The sequence below is a fragment of the Salvelinus alpinus genome, chromosome 20 (genome assembly GCF_045679555.1).
Source record: "Salvelinus alpinus chromosome 20, SLU_Salpinus.1, whole genome shotgun sequence".
NCBI classification, from domain to species: domain Eukaryota; kingdom Metazoa; phylum Chordata; class Actinopteri; order Salmoniformes; family Salmonidae; genus Salvelinus; species Salvelinus alpinus.
Window position 1 is genome coordinate 38,849,482 of NC_092105.1, and position 24,915 is coordinate 38,874,396.

Genomic DNA, 24,915 nt, shown 5'->3' on the forward strand with positions numbered 1-24,915 from the left:
TTTAGCCCCCAGTCCCCTCTGAATCCTGGGGACATTCCTGTCATGGCTTTTCTCTCCAGCCCCAGAGGTTTGGTTGCTGTGACATAATGACTTTGACAGCTCTGGCGGCCAGATCCCCACTTTTGCAAAAAATGTATGTCGCTGTGTTTTTATGCGCAGCTTGGGGTTTGGGATGGAATGTGGGAAGAGTCGGGATCTTATCTATGATCCTATTTCAAGTCAAATATCCATGCATTTTATCCACTAAATAACACACTTTTACAGTCTCCCTTGATGTAAATTAAGCTCTTATTTTGTAACCGCACCCCTTTACTGTAAGGGTTGTCTGTCCCAGATCTCAACACACACTCACTCACTCACTCACTCACTCACTCACTCACTCACATACACTACCATTCAAAAGTTTGGGGCCACTTAGAAATGTCCTTGTTTTTTAAAGAAAAACAATTTTTTTGTCCATTAAAATAACATGAAATTTATCAGAAATGCAGTCTAGACATTGTTAATGTTGTAAATGACTATTGTAGCTGGAAACGGCAGATTTTTAATGGAATATCTACATAAACGTAGAGGCCCATTATCAGCAACTATCACTCCTGTGTTCCAATAGCACATTGTGTTAGCTAATCCAAGTTTATCATTTAATAAGGCTAATTGATCATAAGAACTACTCCCTTTTCACAACAGCGCAAACTGTCACTAACCAGAATAGAAAGAGGAGTGGGAGGCCCCGGTGCACAACTGAGCAAGAGGACAAGTACATTTGAGTGTCTAGTTTGAGAAACAGACTCCTCACAAGTCCTTAACTGGCAGCTTCATTAAATAGTACCCGCAAAACACCAGTCTCAAGGTGAAGAGGCGACTCCGGGATGCTGGCCTTAAGTCTGAGATATGGCTTTTGCTTTGCAACTCTGCCTAGGCCAGCATCCCAGAGTCACCTCTTCACTGTTGACGTTGAGACTGGTGTTTTGCGGGTACTATTTCATGAAGCTGCCAGTTGAGGACTTGTGAAGTGTCTGTTTCTCAAACTAGACACTCTAATGTACTTCTCCTCTTGCTCAATTGTGCTCCGGGGCCTCCCACTCTTTCTATTCTGGTTAGAGCCAGTTTGCGCTGTTCTGTGAAGGGAGTAGTACGATATCTTCAGTTTCTTGGCAATTTCTCGCATGGAATAGCCTTAATTTCTCAGAACAAGAATAGACTGACGAGTTTCAGAAGAAAGTGCTTTGTTTCCGTCCATTTTGAGCCTGTAATCGAACCCACAAATGTTGATGCTCCACATACTCAACTAGTCTAAGGAAGGCCAGTTTTATTTCTTCTTTAATCAGAACAACAGTTTTCAGCTGTCCTAACATAATTGCAAAAGGGTTTTCTAATGATCAATTAGCCTGTTAAAATGATAAACTTGGATTAGCTAACACAACGTGCCATTGGAACACAGGAGTGATGGTTGCTGATAATGGGCCTCTGTACACCTATGTAGATATTCCATTAAAAAAATCTGCCGTTTCCAGCTGCAATAGCCATTTACAACATTAACAATGTCTACACTGTATTTCTGATCAATTTGATGTTATTTTAATGGACAACAAATGTGTTTTTCTTTCAAAAACAAGGACATTTCTAAGCGGGTGTACATATGACATGGTGTGATTTTTGGAGGAAGTTGTTTGAAAGTCTTATCACCAGGGCTGTCTGCTTATTCTTCCCCCATTGTCAGTCTTAGGCTCCTGCTGCAATAAAGTCACCCTGAGCTCTGGGCTCTCCTACATGACCTGCATCTCAATGATCAGTCACTCACTTCTTGGCCCTGTTCCTTGCTTACAGTCTTGCTACTCACACAAGCATGCACACACACATACACAGTCTCTTTTGGATCTTGGATGTCTTTTGGCTATTGCAGTTACATTAGCATGGCGACATTATCGCCTTTACTGTGTGGATTGGACTGACAATGAACAGACCAACGCATGCGATCGGCATGTCAGATGACCTTTGCCGTTACATGATTTGTTATGTCAATCGAAGTAGTCGAGGATTTGATCCCTAATTTTTAATCCTCTCCTATATGGTGATGTCGTGATGCGTACACATGGTATTACTTTGCGCCGCTGCGCTGTTAAAAACACAACACAGAGGCGGAGAGAGCAAGAGAACACACTGCCTCGGAGACTGCCTCCTCCCTCTTCACATCTGTTTCCAATGAAAGCACCACAAGGAGTCACCGAATGGGAATGCATCTGCTTCTGTCCTGTAACCAAGCCTCTGATCTCAGCCCGACCTAGTTTTCCCAAATGGAGAAACAGACATAGGAATAATCTAACAAACCATTCTCAGTGCCCAGTGCAGTTTCACTGTGTCTGGCTTCCCAGATGCTGCTCTGTGGTGTGGCCAGCTGCCTGGATCCCCAGTCTCCACACACAGCCAGGCCTGGCCAGCTAGGAGACCCTGGCAGACCCAGTCCACAGCACGAAGTCTGGGGGAGACCTCAACCCTCAGACCTGCTTAATGTCTCATCTCTAACCAGGCATGACCCCCTTTGTTCCATACCTGTCTGAGTCTATGGAGTGTGTGTGGACCCCCCCCCCCCCCCAGGAGAGGCTTGGTGTGCAGTGGGCTGGCTCATGGTGGGGGAGGTGGACCATACAATGTACTCTGCGGGGGTCGACTGGAGAGATGAGAGGGAGAGGTACAAAGCCAAACACCTGACAGCATGTTTACAAACAGCAAGGAGGCGGAGGAGGGGGAGGAGGCCTGGGTTTAGCTGTGACCACCAACACAAGCAGACATGAGTGCAGACACTGTCATCTCTGTTTACATGCTCCAGCTGACAGGAGAGAGGTAGAGGTCAGTTTACCGAGAAGTACATGCCTCTGCTGGAACATATAAACACTGCTAACATCCGATGAGACCGTGTTCAAACAAGTTCAATCTAGACACACTTTTCAGGGTTTGTCTGGCTACAATTGGTATACAGAGATGGGCAGAAATAGGATTGACACCGGCATTACTGTGCAAACCATCTGAAAAGCTCCTTAGATGAAGGCCCAAAGCAGAGTGATTTGTGACATTCTCCTGGTACTGTAGAGGACGACAGAAATGTCAGCTGCCAAGTGTGATATTTGCTGATGTAGTGGAACCTTTTTGATAGTGAGTTCTGTGCCATGGGGATGGGACCAGATATCACGTGTGTGTGTGACATGTGATTGAGTGTTTGTGTACCCTGGGAGAGAAATGTGTGTGTGCAGTGAACATGTGTGCTCCCGGAAGAGGTGTGTGTGTGTGTGTCTGTCTCAATGTGCATGTCTGTGCGCACATGTGAGCGAAAGCAATGTGTGTGTATCTTATCAGGCAGAGCAGGCTGTGTACTACTGTACTACTACTGTACTGTATGTAGAGTGATGGTGGCTGTGTACTACATGTAGAGTGATGGTAGCTGTGTACTACTGTACTGTATGCAGAGTGATGGTGGCTGTGTACTACTGTACTGTATGCAGAGTGATGGTGGCTGTGTACTACTGTACTGTATGCAGAGTGATGGTGGCTGTGTACTACTGTACTGTATGCAGAGTGATGGTGGCTGTGTACTACTGTACTGTATGCAGAGTGATGGTGGCTGTGTACTACTGTACTGTATGCAGAGTGATGGTGGCTGTGTACTACTGTACTGTATGCAGAGTGATGGTGGCTGTGTACTACTGTACTGTATGCAGAGTGATGGTGGCTGTGTACTACTGTACTGTATGCAGAGTGATGGTGGCTGTGTACTACTGTACTGTATGCAGAGTGATGGTGGCTGTGTCTTGGCAGTGATCAGTCACTGTGACTCATGTGCTTCATTAATGACTGGGGTTCTTATTGTGTTGGCGGTGGCAGCGGTCACAGATGGCAGGACTATTACTGCACTACACTGTGCCTCTGCTTTTAATCAGGCCCTCCGCTAGTCTACTCAACCCTACCCTACCCTACTCTACCCTTCTCCACCCTACCCTACTCTACTCAAGCCTACCCTACCCTACTCTACTCTACCCTTCTCCACCCTACCCTACTCTACTCAAGCCTACTCTACTCTACCCTTCTCCACCCTACCCTACTCTACTCAACCCTACCCTTCTCCATCCTACCCTACTCTACTCAACCCTCCTCCACCCTACCCTACTCTATTCTACCCTACTCTACCCTACTCAACTCTACTCTACTCAACCCTACCCTTCTCCACCCTACCCTACTCTATTCAACCCTACTCCACCCTACCCTTCTCCACCCTACCCTACTCTACTCAACCCTACTCTACTCTACTCTACCCTTCTCCACCCTACCCTACTCTACCCTACCCTACTCTACTCTACCCTACCCTTCTCCACCCTACCCTACTCTACCCTACCCTACTCTATTCAACCCTACCCTTCTCCACCCTACCCTACTCTACTCAACCCTACTCTACCCTACCCTTCTCCACCCTACCCTACTCCACTCAACCCTACTCTACCCTACTCAACCCTACTCTACTCAACCCTACCCTACCCTTCTCCACCCTACCCTACTCTACTCTACTCAACCCTACCCTACTCTACTCAACCCTACCCAACCCTACTCAACCCTACTCTACCCTACCCTTCTCCACCCTACCCTACTCGACTCAACCCTACTCTACTCTACCCTACCCTTCTCCACCCTACCCTACTCTACCCTACCCAACCCTATTCAACCCTACTCTACCCTACTCAACCCTACTCTACTCAACCCTACTCCACCCTACCCAACCCTATTCAACCATACTCTACCCTACTCAAACCTACTCCACTCAAACCTACTCCACCCTACCCAACCCTACTCAACCCTACTCTACCCTTCTCCACCCTACTCTACCCTACCCTTCTCCACCCTACCCTACTCTACCACTCTACCCCACCCTACCCTATTCTACTCTACCCTATCCTACTCTACCACTCTACTCCACCCTACCCCATCCTATCCTACCCTATCTACTCTACCCCCTCTACCCTATCCTACTCAACCCACTCTACTCCACCTTATCCTACCCTACTCTACCACTCTACTCCACCCCACCCTACCCTATTCTACTCTACCCTATCCTACTCTACCACTCTACTCCACCCTACCCTATCCTACCCTACCTACTCTACTCCCCTCTACCCTATTCTACTCAACCCACTCTACTCCACCCTATCCTACCCTACTCTACCACTCTACTCCACCCCACCCTACCCTATTCTACTCTACCCTATCCTACCCTACTCTACCACTCTACTCCACCCTACCCTACTCTACCCACTCTACTCCACCCTATCCTATCCTACCCTACTACACCCTACCCTACTACACCCTACTCTACTCCATCCTACCCTACTCTACCCACTCTACTCCACTCAACCCTACCCTATCCTACCCTACTCCACCCTATCCTACTCTACTCCACCCTACCCTATCCTACTCCACCCGACCCTACTCTACTTCACCCTACCCTACTCCACCCTACTTTACTCCACCCTACTCTACTCCACCCTACTCTACCCATTCTACTCTACCCTACCCTGCCCCACCCTACCCTACTCTACCCACTCTACTCCATCCTAACCCATCCTACTCTACCCACTCTACTCTACTCCACCCTACCTTACTCTACTCCACCCAACCCTACTCTACTTCACCCTACCCTACTCCACCCTACTTTACTCCACCCTACTCTACTCCACCCTACTCTACCCATTCTACTCTACCCTACCCTGCCCCACCCTACCCTACTCTACCCACTCTACTCCATCCTAACCCATCCTACTCTACCCACTCTACTCTACTCCACCCTACCTTACTCTACTCCACCCTACTCTATCCTACCCTATTCTACCCTACTCTACTCCACCCCACCCTACTCTACCCAATCTACTCCACCCGACCCTACCCTCCTCCACTCCACCCTACCCTGCTCCAGCCCACCCTACCCTACTTTACCCACTCTACTCTACTCCATTCTACCCTACCCTACTCTACTCTACCCACTCTACTCCATCCTACCCTACTCTACCCTACTCTACTCCACCCTACCATACTCCACCCTATCCTACCCTACTCCACTCTACCCTACTCTACCCACTCTACTCCACCCTACCCTATCCTACCCTACCCTACCCTACTCTACTTCACCCTACCCTACTCTACCCACTCTACTCCACCCTACCCTACTCTACCCACTCTACTCCACCCTACCCTACCCCACTCTACTTCACCCTACCCCACCATACCCTACTCCACCCTACTCTACCGTACCCTACTCTGCTCTGTTCTGCAGCTCTGAATAAAACCCACTGAGACCCACTCTTTATCCTCTTTATGTCCCTTTGAATTTCTATCCCTCACTCTGGATTCCTCCTTGTTCTCCAGGAACAAGTGTTGCACTATGTTATAGTACTAAGTACAGAAAACCCGGGCTACTGACTTAGATTTCCTCTCTGTATTAAAACTAGGCCTATGACTGTTTTTCTGTGGAGAGTTCTGACACTGCTGGTTTACGGCTGGTTGGTGTGGCTGGTTAGTTCTGCAGCAGCACGGCCTTGGCAGGCAGGCAGCAGTGTGGCTGGTTGGTTCTGCAGCAGCACGGCCTTGGCAGGCAGGCAGCAGTGTGGGTGGTTGTTTGGCTGGTGTCTGCTCTTGTGTCCTCTAGCCTCCTGCTCCCCTGTGGTCTCACCCATCACCCTTCTGCCATATGGAAACAGCTGGTCCTATGTGGTGGGCGCTGTGGTGCCCAGAGCTCCCTACATGCCGCAGTCAGAAGGGAGAGTAGTGGAGGGAGAGATAAACAGGGAACCTATGGAGAGGGAAGCTGTGTGGATGCTTCTTTTGGACACTTCAGTTGAATGGATTATTATGCAAGTAACTGTTTAATGAACACTGATATAAGTGAGTGTAATAATGGAAAACATTTCCCATTGGTTAGTTATGAGGGTTGCCCGCTTGTGATTGGAAGAGGTCACTATATAATCTAGGAAGTAGAGAAGGCCTTAGTTTCAATGACTGCCCTTAGAGAGGGATAGCGCTTGGTGGGGAAGGAGAGGAGTACATCGTGGGCGGAGGATGTATTGAGACTAGAGTAGGGGAGTGTGGAAGGCAGGGGAGGCTGGAATGGATAGAATGGAATCAGTGGAACGGAGTCAAACGTGGTTTCCATATGCTTGATGTGTTTGATACCGTTCCATTAATTCCATTCCAGCCATTACAATGAGCCCGTCCACCTATAGCTCCTCCCACCAGTAAAGTAGGGGAGGGGTGCAGAAGGGTGGAAGCAGTCGGTCTCAAATGGTGCTGGGTCATTATCCTATACTCTTAGAAAAAAAGGGTTCCGAAAGGGTTCTTCGGCTGTCCCCATAGGAAAACCATTTTTGGTTCCAGGTAGAACCCTTTTTGGTTCTAAGTAGAACCTTCTGCGATCCATGCAACCAAAAGGGTTCTACCTGGAACCAAAAAGGTTATTTCAAAGGGTTCTCCTATGGGGACAGCCGATTAAGATTTTAGGTTCTAGGTGGCACCTTTTTTTCTAAGTGTAGACAGGGTGGGACTGTTACTATAAACACTGGAATAACTGTGCCACGTTCTGCTCCGGTGAAAAGCAGTCAGAAGAATGCAGCCTGGCTAAACGGCTCCACTCCCTTCCTCTCTGCCATGCTTCAGTCGTCTTAGGAGTTTTCTAATAGGAGTTGTGGCTTTAAACTGCAGTCCCTGACATCCCTTTGTGCCTCTAAATGAGGAAGGTTTTCTTCTATAAAGGCAGGGCTGCTATTTGGGGTTGCTTTGGTGTTGGCTGTGTATGTTCCCCTGGGATTGGAAAAGAGGTAGTGGGTGAAAAACAGCCAGATGACTGACTCAGACGGAGACTTCAAAGAGTTGTCGTGGAGGAATGGACCTCCTAGGTGAGCCGGGCTGCCAGTAGATCAGCTTCAAAGAGCACTGTGCCATCGACAGTCCCCACGGTGACGCTGGTAATTCAGAACAAAGTCACAGGGACAGACCCGTCCCCCTGTCTATCTGATCCTCAGTGTCCCAGCCCCTGGGCCTCCGTAGAGGGAGGGGGGATGCTTTGAGCAATCATCTGGAACCTGGGAGTGAAAGGAGAGGGAGTGGTGGCGCGTTAGTCAACCAGGATGTGGCTTCTATGAAGCCACCCACTATCCATCCAGTCAGTCGAACTACACTCAGTCACTACTGCAAATGTCACTATTGTTTGTCTGTGCCATTCCTCCTAAACCCGCTAAGTCCTAGAGGGATGATAAGATCCAGTCCTGAATGTGCTCTCATGCTCGTTGGTCCTTGATTAGACTTGCAGATGGAGTTTGCTGAGGGGATTTCCAGTGAAATGTCATCAGAATGAGTCTTTGAAACCAGGGGGGGGGACAATATCATCCTTAGTCCAAGTACACATTGCTCATTGAATGGTTGAGCTCGTGAATGCCAGCCAGCCCACCTTACAGTCAAAAGACAATCACTACTGCACCATGTATTTCTGTGACTTACCCATGTCTGTTTCTATGTCTTTTACAGCAAAGAGCCTCTGGCAAGGTGGTGTTTGACCTGGTGTGTACCCACCTGAACCTCGTTGAAGGGGACTACTTCAGCCTAGAGTACCAAGACCACCACAAGATGATGGTGAGGGAAGAAAAAAACACAGTACAACAGGGCGTTAGGCTGTTTCTTCTTTATGTCTAAGTGTAGAAGCTTTAAATTCATATCTCTATGCCGACTAAGGGACGTTTGTTTTCCCTCTCTTCACAGGTTTGGCTCGACCTCCTTAAGCCAATAGTCAAGCAGCTGAGACGTAAGTCACCCAGACTTCAGGACACACTTTTACACGGCGAACAATGGACAGTTCAGTCTTTAATTTGCCTCAGCTAACACTGTTGTTGTTGCTGCTAACAGAAGAAAATGAATCAAGCCAAAACATGGGAACATTAAATGTCTTTGAAAGAAGGAGACAGCTAGGAGAATTCATTTAGTTGTGGCTTCTCAAAGCCATGTCTCATCTGAGCCAACTTAATCACACACAGAGACCAGCTTTCTTCCAGTCGGAGGCTCTGCTGTTAAATGTTTACGTCTCCAGTCATAAAACATTCATGAAGTCTTATAAAAGGCTGGTCTGCTCATCTACAAATGAGGACATGTGGTGCGCAAGAGCCAATACACTTCTTCCTTGCTGTGATCGGTGTGAGAGAACCCAGATTCAGGTCTGAGTGAAATAGAGTACAGGAAGGAATCATAGAGATTCTAAATCCTAATTCTATGATAGGAATCTCCCTGATTTTAGAATGTGTAATTTGTATTGTCTTAGCTGTGACTCTTCTTATATAACCATGCCATCATCTCACACCCACAGGGCCCAAGCACACAGTCCTGCGATTTGTGGTGAAGTTTTTCCCCCCTGACCACACCCAACTACTGGAGGAACTGACTAGGTAAGACTAAACAGGAAGAAGCCTATTAAACCGCAGGAGATTTAACCAGCAACATACCAGCCACCATTTCAGAGGAACCTTCGGTCTACAAAGCTCAGCTATAACATTTCCTCATCTACAGGTGCTCAGCTGACGAGCTGTCAGTGCATGAAGTCGTATAAGGCTGACTGCACAGCACACAGCAGGCTATCAGCATGCATATTATGCAGTCTTTCCATTAGAGTAAGTCATTCTCGGGTCAGATCTGTGTGTGGAAACGACTGCGATGTCACAGAATATAACTGCTAATTTAGAAGTGACTAATGTGTTCCAGCCTCCCAGCAGATTTATTTCTGCCTCGGACATATAATTCATGCCGTCCATGTTTTAAACCTGCCAGGTTTTTAATGTAGCACCTTCAAATGGTGCTGGTTATTTCCATTGGACTAATGTTTTTCTGATGTATATTTTCTCATTATATCATAATTCCTTGACCCTACAGAAGGTTACAGTTGATATTGGATGGGTAACTAAAGACCGTTATCCATAGATAAGATTGTTGCTCTGCAGTCCAATTGTCTTTGTTAAATGCAGTTTTGGGGGTTTGTACTGTATACCCCTATGATGCAATCGTAAGGGGTCAGTCAACAGTCAGTACTTCTGGGTGTGGTGACATGTATGTGCCAAGAAGCTGTCTTTCTGAACCTGTTGCATTATAGATTGTATTTGGCAGGCTGGGATCACCTCCAAGTGGTTCCTTTTGAGGTTGCTCCCTCCTGCGTTGTCGTCTGACAGGTTTTTGATGTTAACCACACACAGCCAGTCATCCTGTTGACTCTGTTCTAACCTGTCTCTTTGTACCGTCTTGTTCAGGTACCTCTTCGCCCTGCAAATCAAGCATGACCTTGCCTGTGGACGTCTGGCCTGCAACGACAGTAGCGCAGCCCTGCTGGTCTCCCATATTATCCAGTGTACGTCTCTCTGTTACTTTATGGCTTAGTGGATCACAGGGTCAATCGAGAAGATAGATGTGTAGGGAAACACGTTATGTTGTGCTAGTGCCATCTTCAAACTGTGCCGACCAGAATGTGGTGCAGCATCCCAAATTGACAATCAGTGTGTTGCCATGGATACCTTTTTAGTCTTCGTCTGAATGAAATCTGGAAAGACGGACGGCTTCAGAATAACCAAACATGTCAGTACCCTTCCCAGAAAACACTCTGAGAAAGTCTTTTGAAAAGTCATCCGTTCCTCAGCCTGCCAGGATTCTAATGCTAGAGGGAGCTGTCAAACTGTGATTCTAGAGGGAAGCGACACAGATGAGGATATATTCCATTGAATCTATTCTCATCTATTCTATTTCGGGATGTAAGCGAATAATCCAAATTATCAACCTGCGGTGGTGCAGATACACTGCACACAATGTAATACAATGTCATAACATTAACCCTTTGTCCCCCAGCTGAGATTGGGGACTTTGAGGAGAGCCAGAGTCGGCAGCACCTCCTCAACAACAACTACATTCCAGACCAGGTGACGCTGATCGACAAGATCATGGAGTTCCACTCAAAGAATGTGTGAGTAACTCTATAACTGGTTTGTCTGCACTGGAACCAGAGTTGTGTGCAGGCATTATTCAGGTCCGCTCTGAACAGGAAAAGGTCGTAAAAGACCCTTATACTTTCCGAGGCAAAGTTTTATACGCAGATGACACAGTCGGGAAACTCGCCACTGAATGAATAGAGTGCTTTGTTCCAGTGTGTTAACTGACATGGCATTCTTCGTCATGTTTAGACAAGGCAAAGCCCCCTGGGTTGGTTGAGTGGTTAGGGCCTGGAGGTGAATGTGTGAATGTCTGCTTTATTAGCAACCCTGCTTGGGTCCCCAGAAAAGGTCTGGAATCTACCCGGATCACAGCCTAATGACCAACACACCGCACCAGACTTCAGCATGGAAAACAGCTAACAACTTTGGATTTCCATTGTTATATCTCTCCTGTTTAGTCAGCTGACAGGTTGGCACAAGGGAAACGGTTGCTTGAACTCACTCACTGTAGCTTCTCCTACTCCCAGTATTTTTCCCCCTATAATCTCTTTCCTAATTGGATAGTTCTGTACTCCTGGGAGAACACACGGTGGAAGGCTTCCATATCCCACAATCCCCTCAGTGTCCTCCTCATCGTTGCAGCTGGCTGGCTCTAAACATGTGCCAGGAGGACATGGTCAGCCCTTCCCTCACCCCCCCAGTCCTCCACGCTACACTGGTGTCACGGCAGAGATGGGAGATCACCAGGCAGCTGACAAGATGAAAGGAGCTCCGTTAGATTTGACTGTCCTCCCCGACTTGTTCTTTTCTTTCTGTCTTTTCAGCTGATAACACTAACCACAGTTCTCCTGGCAGGGAGCCATGGCCAGAGTTAAATCTCTAATTAACTACAGCACGCAGGAAACAGGAAAGCTTTTTCACAGATAAGAATTAGGGAAATGAGGTACTATGCAACTTCGTTTCTACCCAGAGCTCGGTGGTGTGTGGTGTCAGCTGAATGTGGGAACACAGATTGGCTTGTGGCTTGGTCTCGCACCACGATTACAGAACATATAGGAATATGTATTTGATGGTAGATATTATTCCAATTTAAAGTACAGTTCATGGTTTAGAGCAGCCAGGTTCAGAAGCCCAAAATGGATGTAAAATGTAACTGTTTGTTGACCCCTGGAATTCTGAAGCATCCCACCTCATCTCCACCAATGCCGTGACTGTGAAACTTATAAGAGACTTGTGTGAGACTGCGTCAAAAGTAGGGCTCTATAAAGGGAATAGAGTCATTTGGGACATATCCTTGGAGGCCTATGAGACTTACATGAGACTTGACGCAGGCTGTTATCTGTGTGCTTGTAGGGGTCAGACGCCAGCAGAGTCAGACTACCAGCTACTGGAGGTGGCACGCAGGCTGGAGCTGTACGGAGTGAGACTGCATCCTGCCAAGGACCGCGAGGGCAGCAAGCTGAGCCTGGCCGTGGCGCACACTGGTGTCCTGGTCTTTCAGGTGACCGACACTACTTTACAGGTCAACACAGAGTAGAGCTGGATGGAGTTAGAGGATTTGTTAGACTGCTGTTTATAATTAGAAACTTACAGGATGTTTGATCAAATGTTTGATGTGGATGGTGTAATAGCGAATTGGTAGTTTAAATGATTAACCAGCTTGGTTATGCCACACTTGCTTGCAGCTGTTCTGCTTTTCAATTGCTCTTTGAAGTGGAATTGAGTTGACAGGCTTTTGACATGTGACAGTTTCTCTGTTCACAAATCTATTGGGATTAAGAGCTAGCTAGTTCTATTTGAGGAATGTGGAGCTGATGTTTGATGACAGGATTAGGAAGACGAACAGGCTGATTTTTATTGCATGTCACACGCCATGTTAAACCATTGTGTGAACTTATACATCGGCTGCAGGGACACACCAAGATCAATGCCTTCAACTGGTCCAAAGTGCGCAAATTGAGCTTCAAAAGGAAGCGGTTTCTCATCAAGCTCAGACCAGACCTGAACGTAAGTCATCTGGCCATAGACTATAAGAATTTAAAATAAGAATCATTACCAATGCATAAGGGCGTTCAGCCCTGATGTGTGTTACGTCTATATCTGTCCCACCCTGCAGCAGAGCTCTTACCAGGACACTCTGGAGTTCCTGATGGGTAGCCGGGACTGCTGTAAAGTCTTCTGGAAGATCTGTGTGGAATACCACGCCTTCTTCCGCCTCTTCGAGGAGCCCAAACCCAAGCCCAAGCCTGTCCTCTTCACCCGAGGCTCCTCCTTCAGATTCAGGTAGACAAGCTGGCCCCTCGATGGCCCCTGGGGCCACACAATAATAAAACACTCTCAGGACACAGGATATAGCAGGTTTGATGAAGAACCAGTCAGTACCTCAGTCTGAATCTCATTTACTAACTGTCACCCGGACAAAGCTGCTCCAGCTCTGCTGTAAGTTCACTGACCTCAATCATCTCCCTTGCTACTTTTCTCACTGCAGCGGTCGGACCCAGAAGCAGGTGATTGATTACGTGAAGGATTCTGAGTTTAAGAAGATTCCCTTTGAAAGGTAAAGACGTTAAGCTAGCGCGATTGTCAATTCTTCTATTTTCATACCCTAGTGCCAGGATTGGTGATTTACCTGTCTTATATGAGCTCGCTTGCGCTGATGTGGGATGGGTGGCAATATCGGAGGTGTGTCCTTAAACGTGCGCTGGTGGGGATATTTCAGAAACAATTATACAAAACCAATAGAATTTTATATATACACTACCGTTCAAAGGTTTGGGTTCACAAATGACTATTGTAGCTGGAAACGGCAGATTTTGTATGGAATATCTACATAGGCGTACAGATGCCCATTATCAGCAACCATCACTCCTGCGTTCCAATGGGACGTTGTGTTAGCTAATCCAAGTTTATCATTTTAAAAGGCTAATTGATCATTAGGAAACCCTTTTGAAATTATGTTAGCACAGCTGAAAATTGTTGTTCTGATTAAAGAAGCAATAAAACTGTCCTTTAGACGAGTTGAATATCTGGAGCGTCAGCATTTGTGGGTTCGATTACAGGCTCAAAATGGACGGAAACAAAGCACTTTCTTCTGAAACTCGTCAATCTATTCTTGTTCTGAGAAATGAAGGCTATTCCACGTGAGAAATTGCCAAGAAACTGACGATCTCGTACTACTCCCTTCACAGAACAGCGCAAACTGACCAGAATAGAAAGAGGAGTGGGAGGACCCGGTGCACAACTGAGCAGGAGGACAAGTACATTAGTGTCTAGTTTGGGAAACAGACGCCTCACAAGTCCTCAACTGGCAGCTTCATTAAATAGTACCCGCAAAACACCACTCTCAACGTCAACAGTGAAGAGGCGACTCCAGGATGCTGGCCTTCTAGGCAGAGTTGCAAAGAAAAAGCCATATCTCAGACTCAGTCAATAAAAATAAAAGATTAAGATGGGCAAAAGAACACAGACACTGGACAAAGGAACTCTTCCTAGAAGGCCAGTATCCCTGAGTCGCCTCTTCACTGTTGACTTTGAGACTGTTGTTTTGGAATCGGTACATTGAAAACATCGAAAATCTCTTCACAACTATATTGCAATTTATATGTCACAGCCGTCAATTTTTTGTTCTTAAATGAACCACACATGCGGAGATCATCCAGTCACCTACTCTGCGACTCACAAAGACACGGCGGCTGGAACCAAAAAACGCACATTTGGACTCCTCAGACAAAAGGACAGATTTCCACCGATCTAATGTCCATTGCTCATGTTTCTTGGCCCAAGCAAGTCTCTTCTTCTTATTGGTGTCCTTTAGTAGTGGTTTCTTTGCAGCAATTCGACTATGAAGGCCTGATTTCACAAAGTCTCCTCTGAACAGTTGATGTTGATGTGTCTGTTACTTGATCTCTGAAGCATTTATTTGGGCTGCAATATCTGAGGCTGGTAACTATAATTAACTTATCCTCTGCAGCAGAGGTAAACCTGGGTCTTCCTTTCCTATGGCAGTCCTCATGAAAGCCAGTTTCATCCTAGCGCTTGATGGTTTTTGCGGTTTTACCAAAGCTTTTGAAGAAACTTTCAAAGTTCTTGACATTTTCCAGATTGTCGGACCTTCATGTGTTAAAGTAATGATGGACTGTCATTTCTCTTTGCTTATTTGAGCTGTTCTTGCCATAATATGGACTTGGTCTTTTACCAAATAGGTAAAATATGTATACCACCCCTACCTTGTCAACACAAGTGTTTGGCTCAAATGCATTAAGAAGGAAAGGTATTCCACAAATTAACTTTTAACAAGGCACACCTGTTAATTGAAATTCATTCCAGGTGACTACCTCATGAGGCTGGTTGAGAGAATGCCAAGAGTGTGCAAAGCTGTCGTCAAGGCAAAGGGTGGCTACTTTTTAAGAATCTCAAATATAAAATATATTTTGATTTGTATAATACTTTTTTGGTTACTACATGATTCCATATGTGTTATTTCATAGTTTTGTTGTCTTCACCATTATTCTACAATGTAGAAAATAGTAAAAAATTAAGAAAAACCCTTGAAGGAGTAGTGTCCAAACCTTTAGCTGGACTGTATATATATTTAAAATAATATATATTAAAAAGAATATATATATATATAAATGGGGGATTGGAAATTATGCCAACAATTACATCGATAGAAGCCGCAATGTTGAAGCTGATAACAAAAATAAAAGAAGACCAACCAAAAGCTGGTCTTTGCTGTAACGGGGTTGGTTAGGATTTTGACAGCGGAAGCACAGCCTATCCAGCCGTGATGCACAGTACCTATATGCACAAGAGAGATGTGCTTTTAGTGCCCGTAAACCTCGTATTTAGAAACGTAAAAATCCTGTTTCATTTGATTAAAAACCAAGCATAGCATCCCCATCTCCTCATTACCAAAGCTTTATTAAATTATCAAGTTTGGCAGCAGCAAAACAGTGAGTGGAAATCCCCTTTTTATCCATATACAGTTGAAGTCGGAAGTTTACATACACCTTGGCCAAATACATTTAAACTCAGTTTTTCACGATTCCTGACATTTAATCCTGGTAAAAATTCCCTGTTTTAGGTCAGTTAGGATCACCACTTTATTTTAAGAATGTGGAATGTCAGAATAATAGTAGAGAGAATGATTTATTTCAGCTTTCATTTCTTTCATCACATTCCCAGTGGGTCAGAAGTTTGCATACACTCAATTAGTATTTGGTAACATTGCCTTTCAATTGTTTAACTTGGGTCAAACGTTTCGGGTAGCCTTCCACAAGCTTCCCGCAAGAAGTTGGGTGAATTTTGGCCCATTCCTCCTGACAGAGCTGGTGTAACTGAGTCAGGTTTGTAGGCCTCCTTGCTCACACACGCTTTTTCAGTTCTGCCCACAAATTTTCTATAGGATTGAGGTTAGGGCTTTGTGATGGCTACTCCAATACCTTGAATTTGTTGTCCTTAAGCCATTTTGCCACATCTTTGGAAGTATGCTTGGGGTCATTGTCCATTTGGAAGACCCATTTGCGACCAACCTTTCACTTCTTGACTGATGTCTTGAGATGTTGCTTCAGTATATCCACATAATTTTCCTCCCTCATGTTGCTATCTATTTTGTGAAGTGCTTCACGGTTGGGATGGTGTTCTTCGGCTTGCAAGCCTCCCCCTTTTTCCTCTAAACATAACGATGGTCATTATGGCCAAACATTCTATTTTTGATTCATCAGGTCAGAGGAATTTTATCCAGAAAGTACGATCTTTGTCCCCATGTGTAGTTGCAAACCGTAGTCTGGCTTTTCTATGGCAGTTTTGGAGCAGTGGCTTCTTCTTTTCTGAGCGGCCTTTCAGGTTATGTCGATATAGGACTCGTTTTACAGTGGATATAGATACTTATGTACCTGTTTCCTCCAGCATCTTCACAAGGTCCTTTGCTGTTGTTCTGGGATTGATTTGCACTTTTCGCACCAAAGTACGTTCATCTCTAGGAGACCGAACGCGTTTTTGAGGTCTTGGCTGATTTCTTTTGATTTTCCCATGATGTCAAGCAAAGAGGCACTGAGTTTGAAGGTAGGCCTTGAAATACATCCACAGGTACACCTTCAATTAACTCAGATTATGTCAATTAGCCGATCAGAAGCTTCTAAAGCCATAACATAATTTTCTGGAATTTTCCAAGCTGTTTCAAGGCACAGTCAACTTAGTGTATGTAAACTTCTAACCCACTGGAATTGTGATACATTGAATTATAAGTGAAATAATCTGTCTGTAAACAATTGTTGAAAAAATTACTTGTCATGCACAAAGTAGATGTCCTAACTGACTTGCCAACACTATAGTTTGTTAACAAGACATTTGTGGAGTGGCTGAAAAATGAGTTTTAATGACTCCAGCCTAAGTGTATGTAAACTTCAACTGTAGGTTATTACATTATTTTAGCCTGCTCCTCTTATTATTTTGGATGTGCTTAAAATCCCCTCCATGTAGGCTATATGCCCGTCATGGAACCAGTGATTAGATAACCCGGTGACATTCGTATTTAGAGACATTGAAGTTATTTTCCTGTAACAATTGGCTTGTTTTCCGTTTCGTTTGATTAAAAAAGAACTCATTTTAGTAGACTACCCTTACCCTACGATAACGAAAGCTGGTTTAACAGCAATGTGTCTGGTTTCATTCTCATCCTGGCCAATTATTAGCCAAGGAGCCTATTCATAAAAGTTTTCTAAATGGTCTACTCGTGAGATTTTTGCTGACCTTCGTTTTCAATATTCACAAGTCACATTGGCCTACCCGGCAGTGCACACTCCATTCGGTTTGCATCCATCCCCATTTCCATAGAACGCCTCGTCCAGTTAACAAAGACGCACTTCTCCAAACATAGGCTGTTCAAAATGTCCTGTCCTATAACGCCATATTAAAGCTAGGCCTAGGCTATATCTTGCTTATTGAGAACATGCCTCACAGATACATTATCATTTATGGGAGCCTAGTATTTTGTTTTTGAGGAGAAGTGCGATGCGTAAAGACCTATACTAGTTGAAGCCAATTACAATGTTGACTGTCAACATTCCAAACCTATTGAGCAAACACTGGATTTTCTTTTTGTTTGCTGTTGCTATCACTTGTTACTGTAGCCTATGCTATTTAATAAACTGTAGTATCAATCCACAATGGACTAGGATGAGAATATTCCGTGCCCCCAGCCGAATTAACTGTCAATAACCTACAGAACTTGAAGCAAACGCCTATGCAGTATTAATGGAACGCCTTGATTGGCCAATGAGTGGCCAAGCCCTCGTCACACCTACAACTTATTTATTCATCAAAACCCACCCCTTTCGCACTACCGCCAGCTATTGCGCTCGTAATAACGGCTGTGAAAATAGCAAAAACGATTCTCACACACCCCCGGACCTACGATACATGTACACCGCCAGCGCTTAGATTTACCATTGGTTTGTTAAAATAGAGCTTCTTAATGGTGGTGTTTTTATATCTAGTTATACAGAGACCGGATGTGCGAAGGTTTGCCGGGTGTATAACATGTTCACTTTCTGTCTCCTCTTCAGGAAACACAGTAGGGTCCAGCACAGCAGCAGCCGCCTGTCTCCACTGCCTTCCCCGCACCGCCCTCAAGTGCCAAAAGAAGTCAGTGTCTCCTTAGAGGCTAGTGTACTAAATGGCACTTTGTGGAACTGTCTCTATCTATCTGCTAGCCAACCCAGCATGTTTTCATCTAGGAAGATTAGAACATGAAAAATATAGTGCGTAGAACAGTGTTAATAATTGAGTGGAATGAATAACTAACTAATCCATAACACAAAAACTCTATTTCCTTGTTTAACGGTTAGCCCTCTCTTTCTCTCTCTTCTCCCGTCTCCGTACGCCACAGAGTGTGAGCCGTGCTCCAGGAGACATAGTGGACTCTCCGCCACGCCGTCACTGGAAGGAGTCTGTGTTGGTGAGCGCTGAAGACCCATCGGCCCTGCGGACCAGAGGCAGCCCCTCCAGCCAGAGGAATGGGGCACACAGCGAGGACAGGCCAGGCCCCGGGGCAGAACCAGGCCCAGCCAGGCAGCCCCACCCAGAACATCTGAACACAGGTCCAGCCTCCCGGGGTGCTAAGGGCAGCAGCTCCTCCATCCCCTACATTGACTGCAGTGATATAGATAGTGAATACGACATGGCCAAGGGCCGGGTTACTAGGTCTCACCCTAATGAAAGCTATGGGGAGGAGGTGGCGGGCCCCCGCCGTGGCAGTATAAACGAGCGAGAACTCGCTCTGGGTAGAATGAGGTACATGGAGTCCCCTCCCTCCCCAAAACCCCCCCTCAATATGAGCCGTGCATTAGATGAGTCGGGAAACCTGTCGTTCTTTGGCGGTGGTCCGCCACGTGGCCCTCTCCATAGCACTATGATGGAGGATTTGGGGGGTCGTGGTATTGGGGATCAGCGTAGCAGCAGCCCCCTGACGGTCCGTCATATGTTAGGCTCTAAGAGCACCACGTCAAGCCCCGTTATGAGCACCTTCCACCGAACAGGTTCGCTCAGCCATGCCGAGCAGAACGGCTACGGCTCCCGGCTCCCACGCTGGGACGACCCGGGTCACGGGGGCTTTAACGCCCGGGGGGGCCCTGGCGGGCCCCGAGATGAGGGCCAGGCCCCGCCCCACTACGGCAGCTACTCACCCATCGTGGCCCGCTCGCCACACTTACAGAAGCTCCACAACATGCGTAACCGTTCCGACACTGACCCCTTCGTCCTGAGCCCGCAGCAGGCCACCTCCACGCCCTCCCACGATCCCCGACCTGTCGTCTCCCGCAACGAGCGCATGGCTGCTCTGGAGCGCCGCATGATGGCCAATGGCCTGTCTGCCCCCGGCCAGCCCAAGCCCAGCCCCTTACAGAAGCTGTACAGCCGGGGTGGCGTAGACCACATAGGGGCTGTTCAGATGATTGACGGCTCTACCAGCAGTGGCACCGAGTCCAGTGACTCGGAGACCGAGACCACCACAGGCAGCTCCAGCAGCCACCCGCTGACCTATGGTAACCCCATGGCCATGGGGGTCAACTCCTCCCCCATGCCCAGGAACAAATACTCCTTCGGTAGCCTCCAGCTGGATGAGGAGTTGGAGGAAGATGGCTGCCTTAATTGTAGTGACGAGGACGGGGCTCAGGTGTTCAGCTGTTAGGCTAGCCTTGAGAAAAGAAGTCCAGAGACCTGCCCTGTAGGCAGGGTAGGGTAGCTTTGGGTCTGAGAGGAGATGGGATGGTTAGCGTGGTAGATGGTGATAGCTATGCCAGTTTGTGTGGAGGGACAGCTGTTGCTTAGGAGGGTTTAAGTCAAGGCACTACTAACCCCCTTCACACTCCTCTGTCGCTGTGCTGAGTATACAGTAGAGTACGCTCAACCATGAGCCAGCCTGACACTCTTTTTCCCATTGGGTCGCTCTGCCCTTTAACTGAGGGAGAGAGGGATGAAGGCTCTCTCTGTTCTCTTCTACCCTTAGGGGGTTAACCTTTCATGTCTTCTCGGATTGTATTGGTGTCTGCACACACCAGGTGGTTCTGAATTAGAGAGATTATCGTTTTCTAGTGCCAAGTCCTTTGAACAAACACTGCATGAATGAAATGCAGTGGTCGGTGAGGGTTTCAAACACCCTGATGCTCTGTAGCTGAACGTTTGGGATGAAGTCGAGGGAATTATTGTTTCACACTCCGTCTACGATGATGCATTGTAGGGTTTATTGATTGTCGGAGGGTTCCAATGCTCTGTCTAATGCCGTCATGTGTCTTCATATAACACAGGGGTGGGCAACTCCAGTTCTCGGGGGGCCTGATTGGTGTAACAGTTTTGCCCCAGCCCCAGCTGACACACCTGACTCCAATAATCAACTAATCATGATCTTCAGTTTAGAACGCAATTAGTTGAATCAGCTGTGTTTGCTAGGGATGGGGAGAAAAGTGTGACATCACTCCAGCCCGAGGACTGAAGTCGCCCATCGTTGATATAACATCCATTCTGTAAATTGACAATATGTTGTTGTTTGATAGCATGTCGATGGGGGAGTTGGTTTACGTTTTATACGGTACTGTATATGCACTTGTATTGCTTTTGTAATCGTTATGATCGTATCTGTAGACTTTTGTGATGGATTGGTTCGTGTTGAGTATACTGTGTCTAGAGATAGAGGAGACAGACAGGCAGTTTCCTGTAATGTTCTGTGTTAATGTTCTATGTCTGTGATTAATTGTTGATATTTAGGGAGTTGCTTAGGAGGGCACAATAGTATTGAGTATAGACGTGGGTTTTGCTTGTACTGTACATGCGGTCGATATCTAATTGGTGTCCGTAGTGAGAGAAGTAGGTCATGTCTTTGTTTGGTGCTGAGAAAGCTTCCAGTTCGCCTGCAGCACGTCCCAACTCCTCATTTCATATTCACTATGTTTACAGTAACCCTGTGTTCTGTACAAATGCTCAACGGATTGAAATTCAGCTAACTACTGTTGACTGGTGTTATATATATATATATATATATATATATATATATATATGCAAACAGAGCCACAATAATTTTTCATAGACGTAGTTTGTTCTGGCGAACATCCGTTTTAACGAAGGAACGTTATTTTAAAGACTTGACATACCAGCAGATATCCATACCCAGTTAGTACTACTGGACAGTGCTAGTACTAGTTGTCCAGAAAAGCAATTGTGTGTGGTTTTAGGCATGCTTTATTAGACCTAAGAGAGAGAGTGTGTGTGTGTGTGTGTGTGTGTGTGTGTGTGTGTGTGTGTGTGTGTGTGTGTGTGTGTGTGTGTGTGTGTGTGTGTGTGTGTGTGTGTGTGTGTGTGTGTGTGTGTGTGTGTGTGTGTGTGTGTGTGTGTGTGTGTGTGTGTGTGTGTGTGTGTGTGTGTGAGACCTCAGGTGTTGGTGGTATAATATGGCTCTGATGCCCACTGTTGGCATCTCTTCTTCTCCTTGTCTCCCTAAACATCTCTTGTAAGCGGTCATTCTCTATTGTTCAGCGAACTCCAGGGGTATACTTATCTCACTGATTTGTTCTTTTCCTCCAGCATTGCAAAGGTAGCCATTTTTCCCTAACAAAATTACTCTGCACTTTTGTGTTTATTTGTTTTCTTGCTGTCCCCGATTTTTTTTTTTCTTTCTTTTGCTTCATTCTCCTTGTCATTTGTTTGCAGTGTATAATTTTGATTAAGGATTTATTGACCTTATATCACAATGCTTTTTTTTTTTTTTTTTTTTTTTGAATTTCCTTGTCCAATTTGAAACACTGTTCTGTTCTGTCAGCATGCAACACTTAAGGGGTTAAATCTCACCTTGTCTCTATTTCCCTGCTCTGAAAGCATGTTAACCTGTTCCTGTACTGTCCTGATGTTTTGCTGTTCTGTAACTGACTGTGTGAAGAAAAAAGGGGTTAAACTGGGTCTCCTTTACTGCAGTGGTCCCGGTAACTGTCAGCAGAGAGTACAGAGAACTAGAATGTAGGACTGGGGAATTGAGAAATGACTTTGTTCAGGATGACAGGAACCAGGGAATAAGCGGGGAACATGGAGGCAGGTTTCAGTATGTGCTGCATGTTATGTGTCTGAAAGGCAATTTAAGGGCAGCGTCTCAAAGTCTCTCAGCTCATCCATCAATGCCAGGGGCTTCTGCTAGTCTAGGATCTTTGAGACGCTTTTAGCTTGGACTTTATCCATGTGTACATAGTATTTATTATCTATTGTGTCATTTTATGATATTGGTCCTATTTATTAACATGGTCCAAAATGAATATAAACTGTAAATAATAACACAATGTTGTTTTTACCAGATTCATTGATGACTTCCAGGTTAAGTGTGAGAGGGAACAGTAGGAGAGTAGTGCTGGTCACTGGATCACTGCAGGCAAGGAGAACCCTGTCAGGCACACCAAGCACTGTCTTATGGCTCTGTGGCGTTGGGCTGTTGCACACGGCTGATATTTCGGGTCATGATTTGTATTCGATACCAACACATTCACTACACCTACTCTATAGTAATATATTGTGTGCCAGGCTTAAACTCATGGCTCTATAGGCCAGGCTTGTGTGTGTGCTAGTCTCGACCGCGGGCTTGGTTCCATTGCATGTCCAAGAAGCTAACCCAGGGCTCTGGCATGATGTTGATGCTTTCTTGCCCTGGCTGTTTCACGATGTATGTACCCTCACCTCACTCTCTCGCTCCTACCTACTGTAACATTTCACCAGGCAGATATCACTCACATCAGACAAGCCAGTAGCATTTTCAGCAGTAAGGTCAAATTTGGTCCATCTGAGACAACAATGTGCATTACGTTACGATGATTACTGCTCATCCATTAAACTTCGACTTAAGTTCAATTTTACAACGAGTGGACACAAAATGCTTCTTCTGCAGATTGTGCTGCTCCTACGATTGACACAATTGATTTGTATAATATAGCTTGAGTGTACAATCGGTATGCTCCCTCTAAAGCAACTGACTGTCTTAATAAAGTTTTAGTAAAGTGGTATTATATCCGTAGTAATACTGCAATAGAGAGATTATTCTGGGAAGCGCTTTGTGCACTGTGACACCTACAGGTACTATTAGACAAGTCCCAGAATATGCTTGTTGTACCAACTTGACTTGTTTCTCTTTCCCTCTTTCTCTCACTCACTCGCTCTCTTACTCACTTCCGTCACACACTGTTTGCTACGGTCCCGTGTTGATGTTGCTTTGACACTCACTGGGCTCTGATACTGATTTTACCGGCTCTTCTCTTTCCCGGGAGACTTTCTACACTTTTTAACCTTGTATACGGTTGTGCACTAGTGTCAATAAAGTTGACCTTTATGAAGTGGGACTCTGGAATCTTCTTTTATAAAGACCACCCCCCCCCACCCCCCACCCCACCCCCCGACATTGTCTCGTGAGCGTTTTTAGACGCTAGTCCCATCCTCATCCTCCTGTGCTGTCGTAGATGTAGCATAGCTCTGTTAAATGTACGTGTGTGTGTTTATAGTGTGTTTTTTATATACACTCATTTGTGTGTGTGTGTCTCGTGGCTGTGTTTATGTAGTCCGTGTTTGGTATTCCCGTGGTGCTTGTTGTCACAGCTGTCCCCTCCATTGTAGAATGTAGTATCGTGGCGTCTGTAAGGTGTTCACCAGAGATGTTGCTGGTTTAATCATTGTTCTGTCCATGCCAACGTGGTGCTATCAGAGGACAGGAGACGGTAGTGGGCAAGTATGCAATCAAGTGTCCCTAGTGAACATCCTAGTGGCAGTGTAGTTGATTTTAGGTAAGCGATTCCAGTCATTCATAATACTGTATTCAACCCAACAGCAGCGTAATCCTGATGGTATCATGCTGAAATGGCAGACATTACAGAGAGAGAAGAGCACTAGAGCTGTCTGGGCAGCAGAGTGAGTCATGGGTGACTCTTGTCTGGATGCAAGTAGCTACAGTAACTAGCTACAGGCAAGGCACATCCCCCATTTTAGCTCTCATTATTATCCCTGGGACAATACTATAAGATGTATATGGCTGTAATTTAACTTGTTCGTCTCTAACTCTTTCTCATTTCTCACCCTCCTCTCCTTCGCTACAGCAGGAGTGGTGTCCAACAGCCCTCATCTCTCCGCCTCCTCCGGTAACTCCCAGGGCATGGTCAACGGTCAGAAGCCGGTCGAGCTCTGTGGTCACAGTCCGGACGGTCGGCAGCCCTCCCCCCTTACCAGCCCCCTGCTCAACGATGCCGGAAGCGTGCGCACCGACGATGAAGACGAGGTTCGGAGGAAGGTTTGTGGTCCAGAGAGGGCCCCCGTTAAATGATTAGAACTAGAGAGGGATTGTTGTCAGTTGCTGTGTGGACGTCATTGTGGTTTTAAATCTCCAGTTAGCATAACCAGCTTCAAAGAGGCTACAGTC

At 46.0% G+C, this 24,915-nt stretch overlaps 1 protein-coding gene across 6 annotated transcripts in view; it reads left to right on the forward strand.

The window, feature by feature from the left end:
* The window catches only part of LOC139546819 (FERM, ARHGEF and pleckstrin domain-containing protein 1-like), a 79,656-nt gene that overhangs the window by 38,369 nt on the left and 16,372 nt on the right, over window positions 1–24,915 (forward strand). For 2 of the 6 annotated variants that reach the window (XM_071355638.1, XM_071355633.1), the window contains exons 3-14: window positions 8,554–8,658; window positions 8,785–8,827; window positions 9,383–9,461; window positions 10,314–10,411; window positions 10,903–11,017; window positions 12,339–12,486; window positions 12,897–12,992; window positions 13,102–13,268; window positions 13,474–13,542; window positions 18,551–18,647; window positions 18,874–19,084; window positions 24,596–24,786. In XM_071355638.1, the coding sequence (XP_071211739.1) occupies window positions 8,554–8,658; window positions 8,785–8,827; window positions 9,383–9,461; window positions 10,314–10,411; window positions 10,903–11,017; window positions 12,339–12,486; window positions 12,897–12,992; window positions 13,102–13,268; window positions 13,474–13,542; window positions 18,551–18,647; window positions 18,874–19,084; window positions 24,596–24,786 (1,419 nt within the window). The remainder of the gene's footprint in view (window positions 1–8,553; window positions 8,659–8,784; window positions 8,828–9,382; window positions 9,462–10,313; window positions 10,412–10,902; window positions 11,018–12,338; window positions 12,487–12,896; window positions 12,993–13,101; window positions 13,269–13,473; window positions 13,543–18,550; window positions 18,648–18,873; window positions 19,085–24,595; window positions 24,787–24,915) is intronic. The other 4 variants (XM_071355635.1, XM_071355634.1, XM_071355636.1 and 1 more) reach the window with 4 other exon arrangements.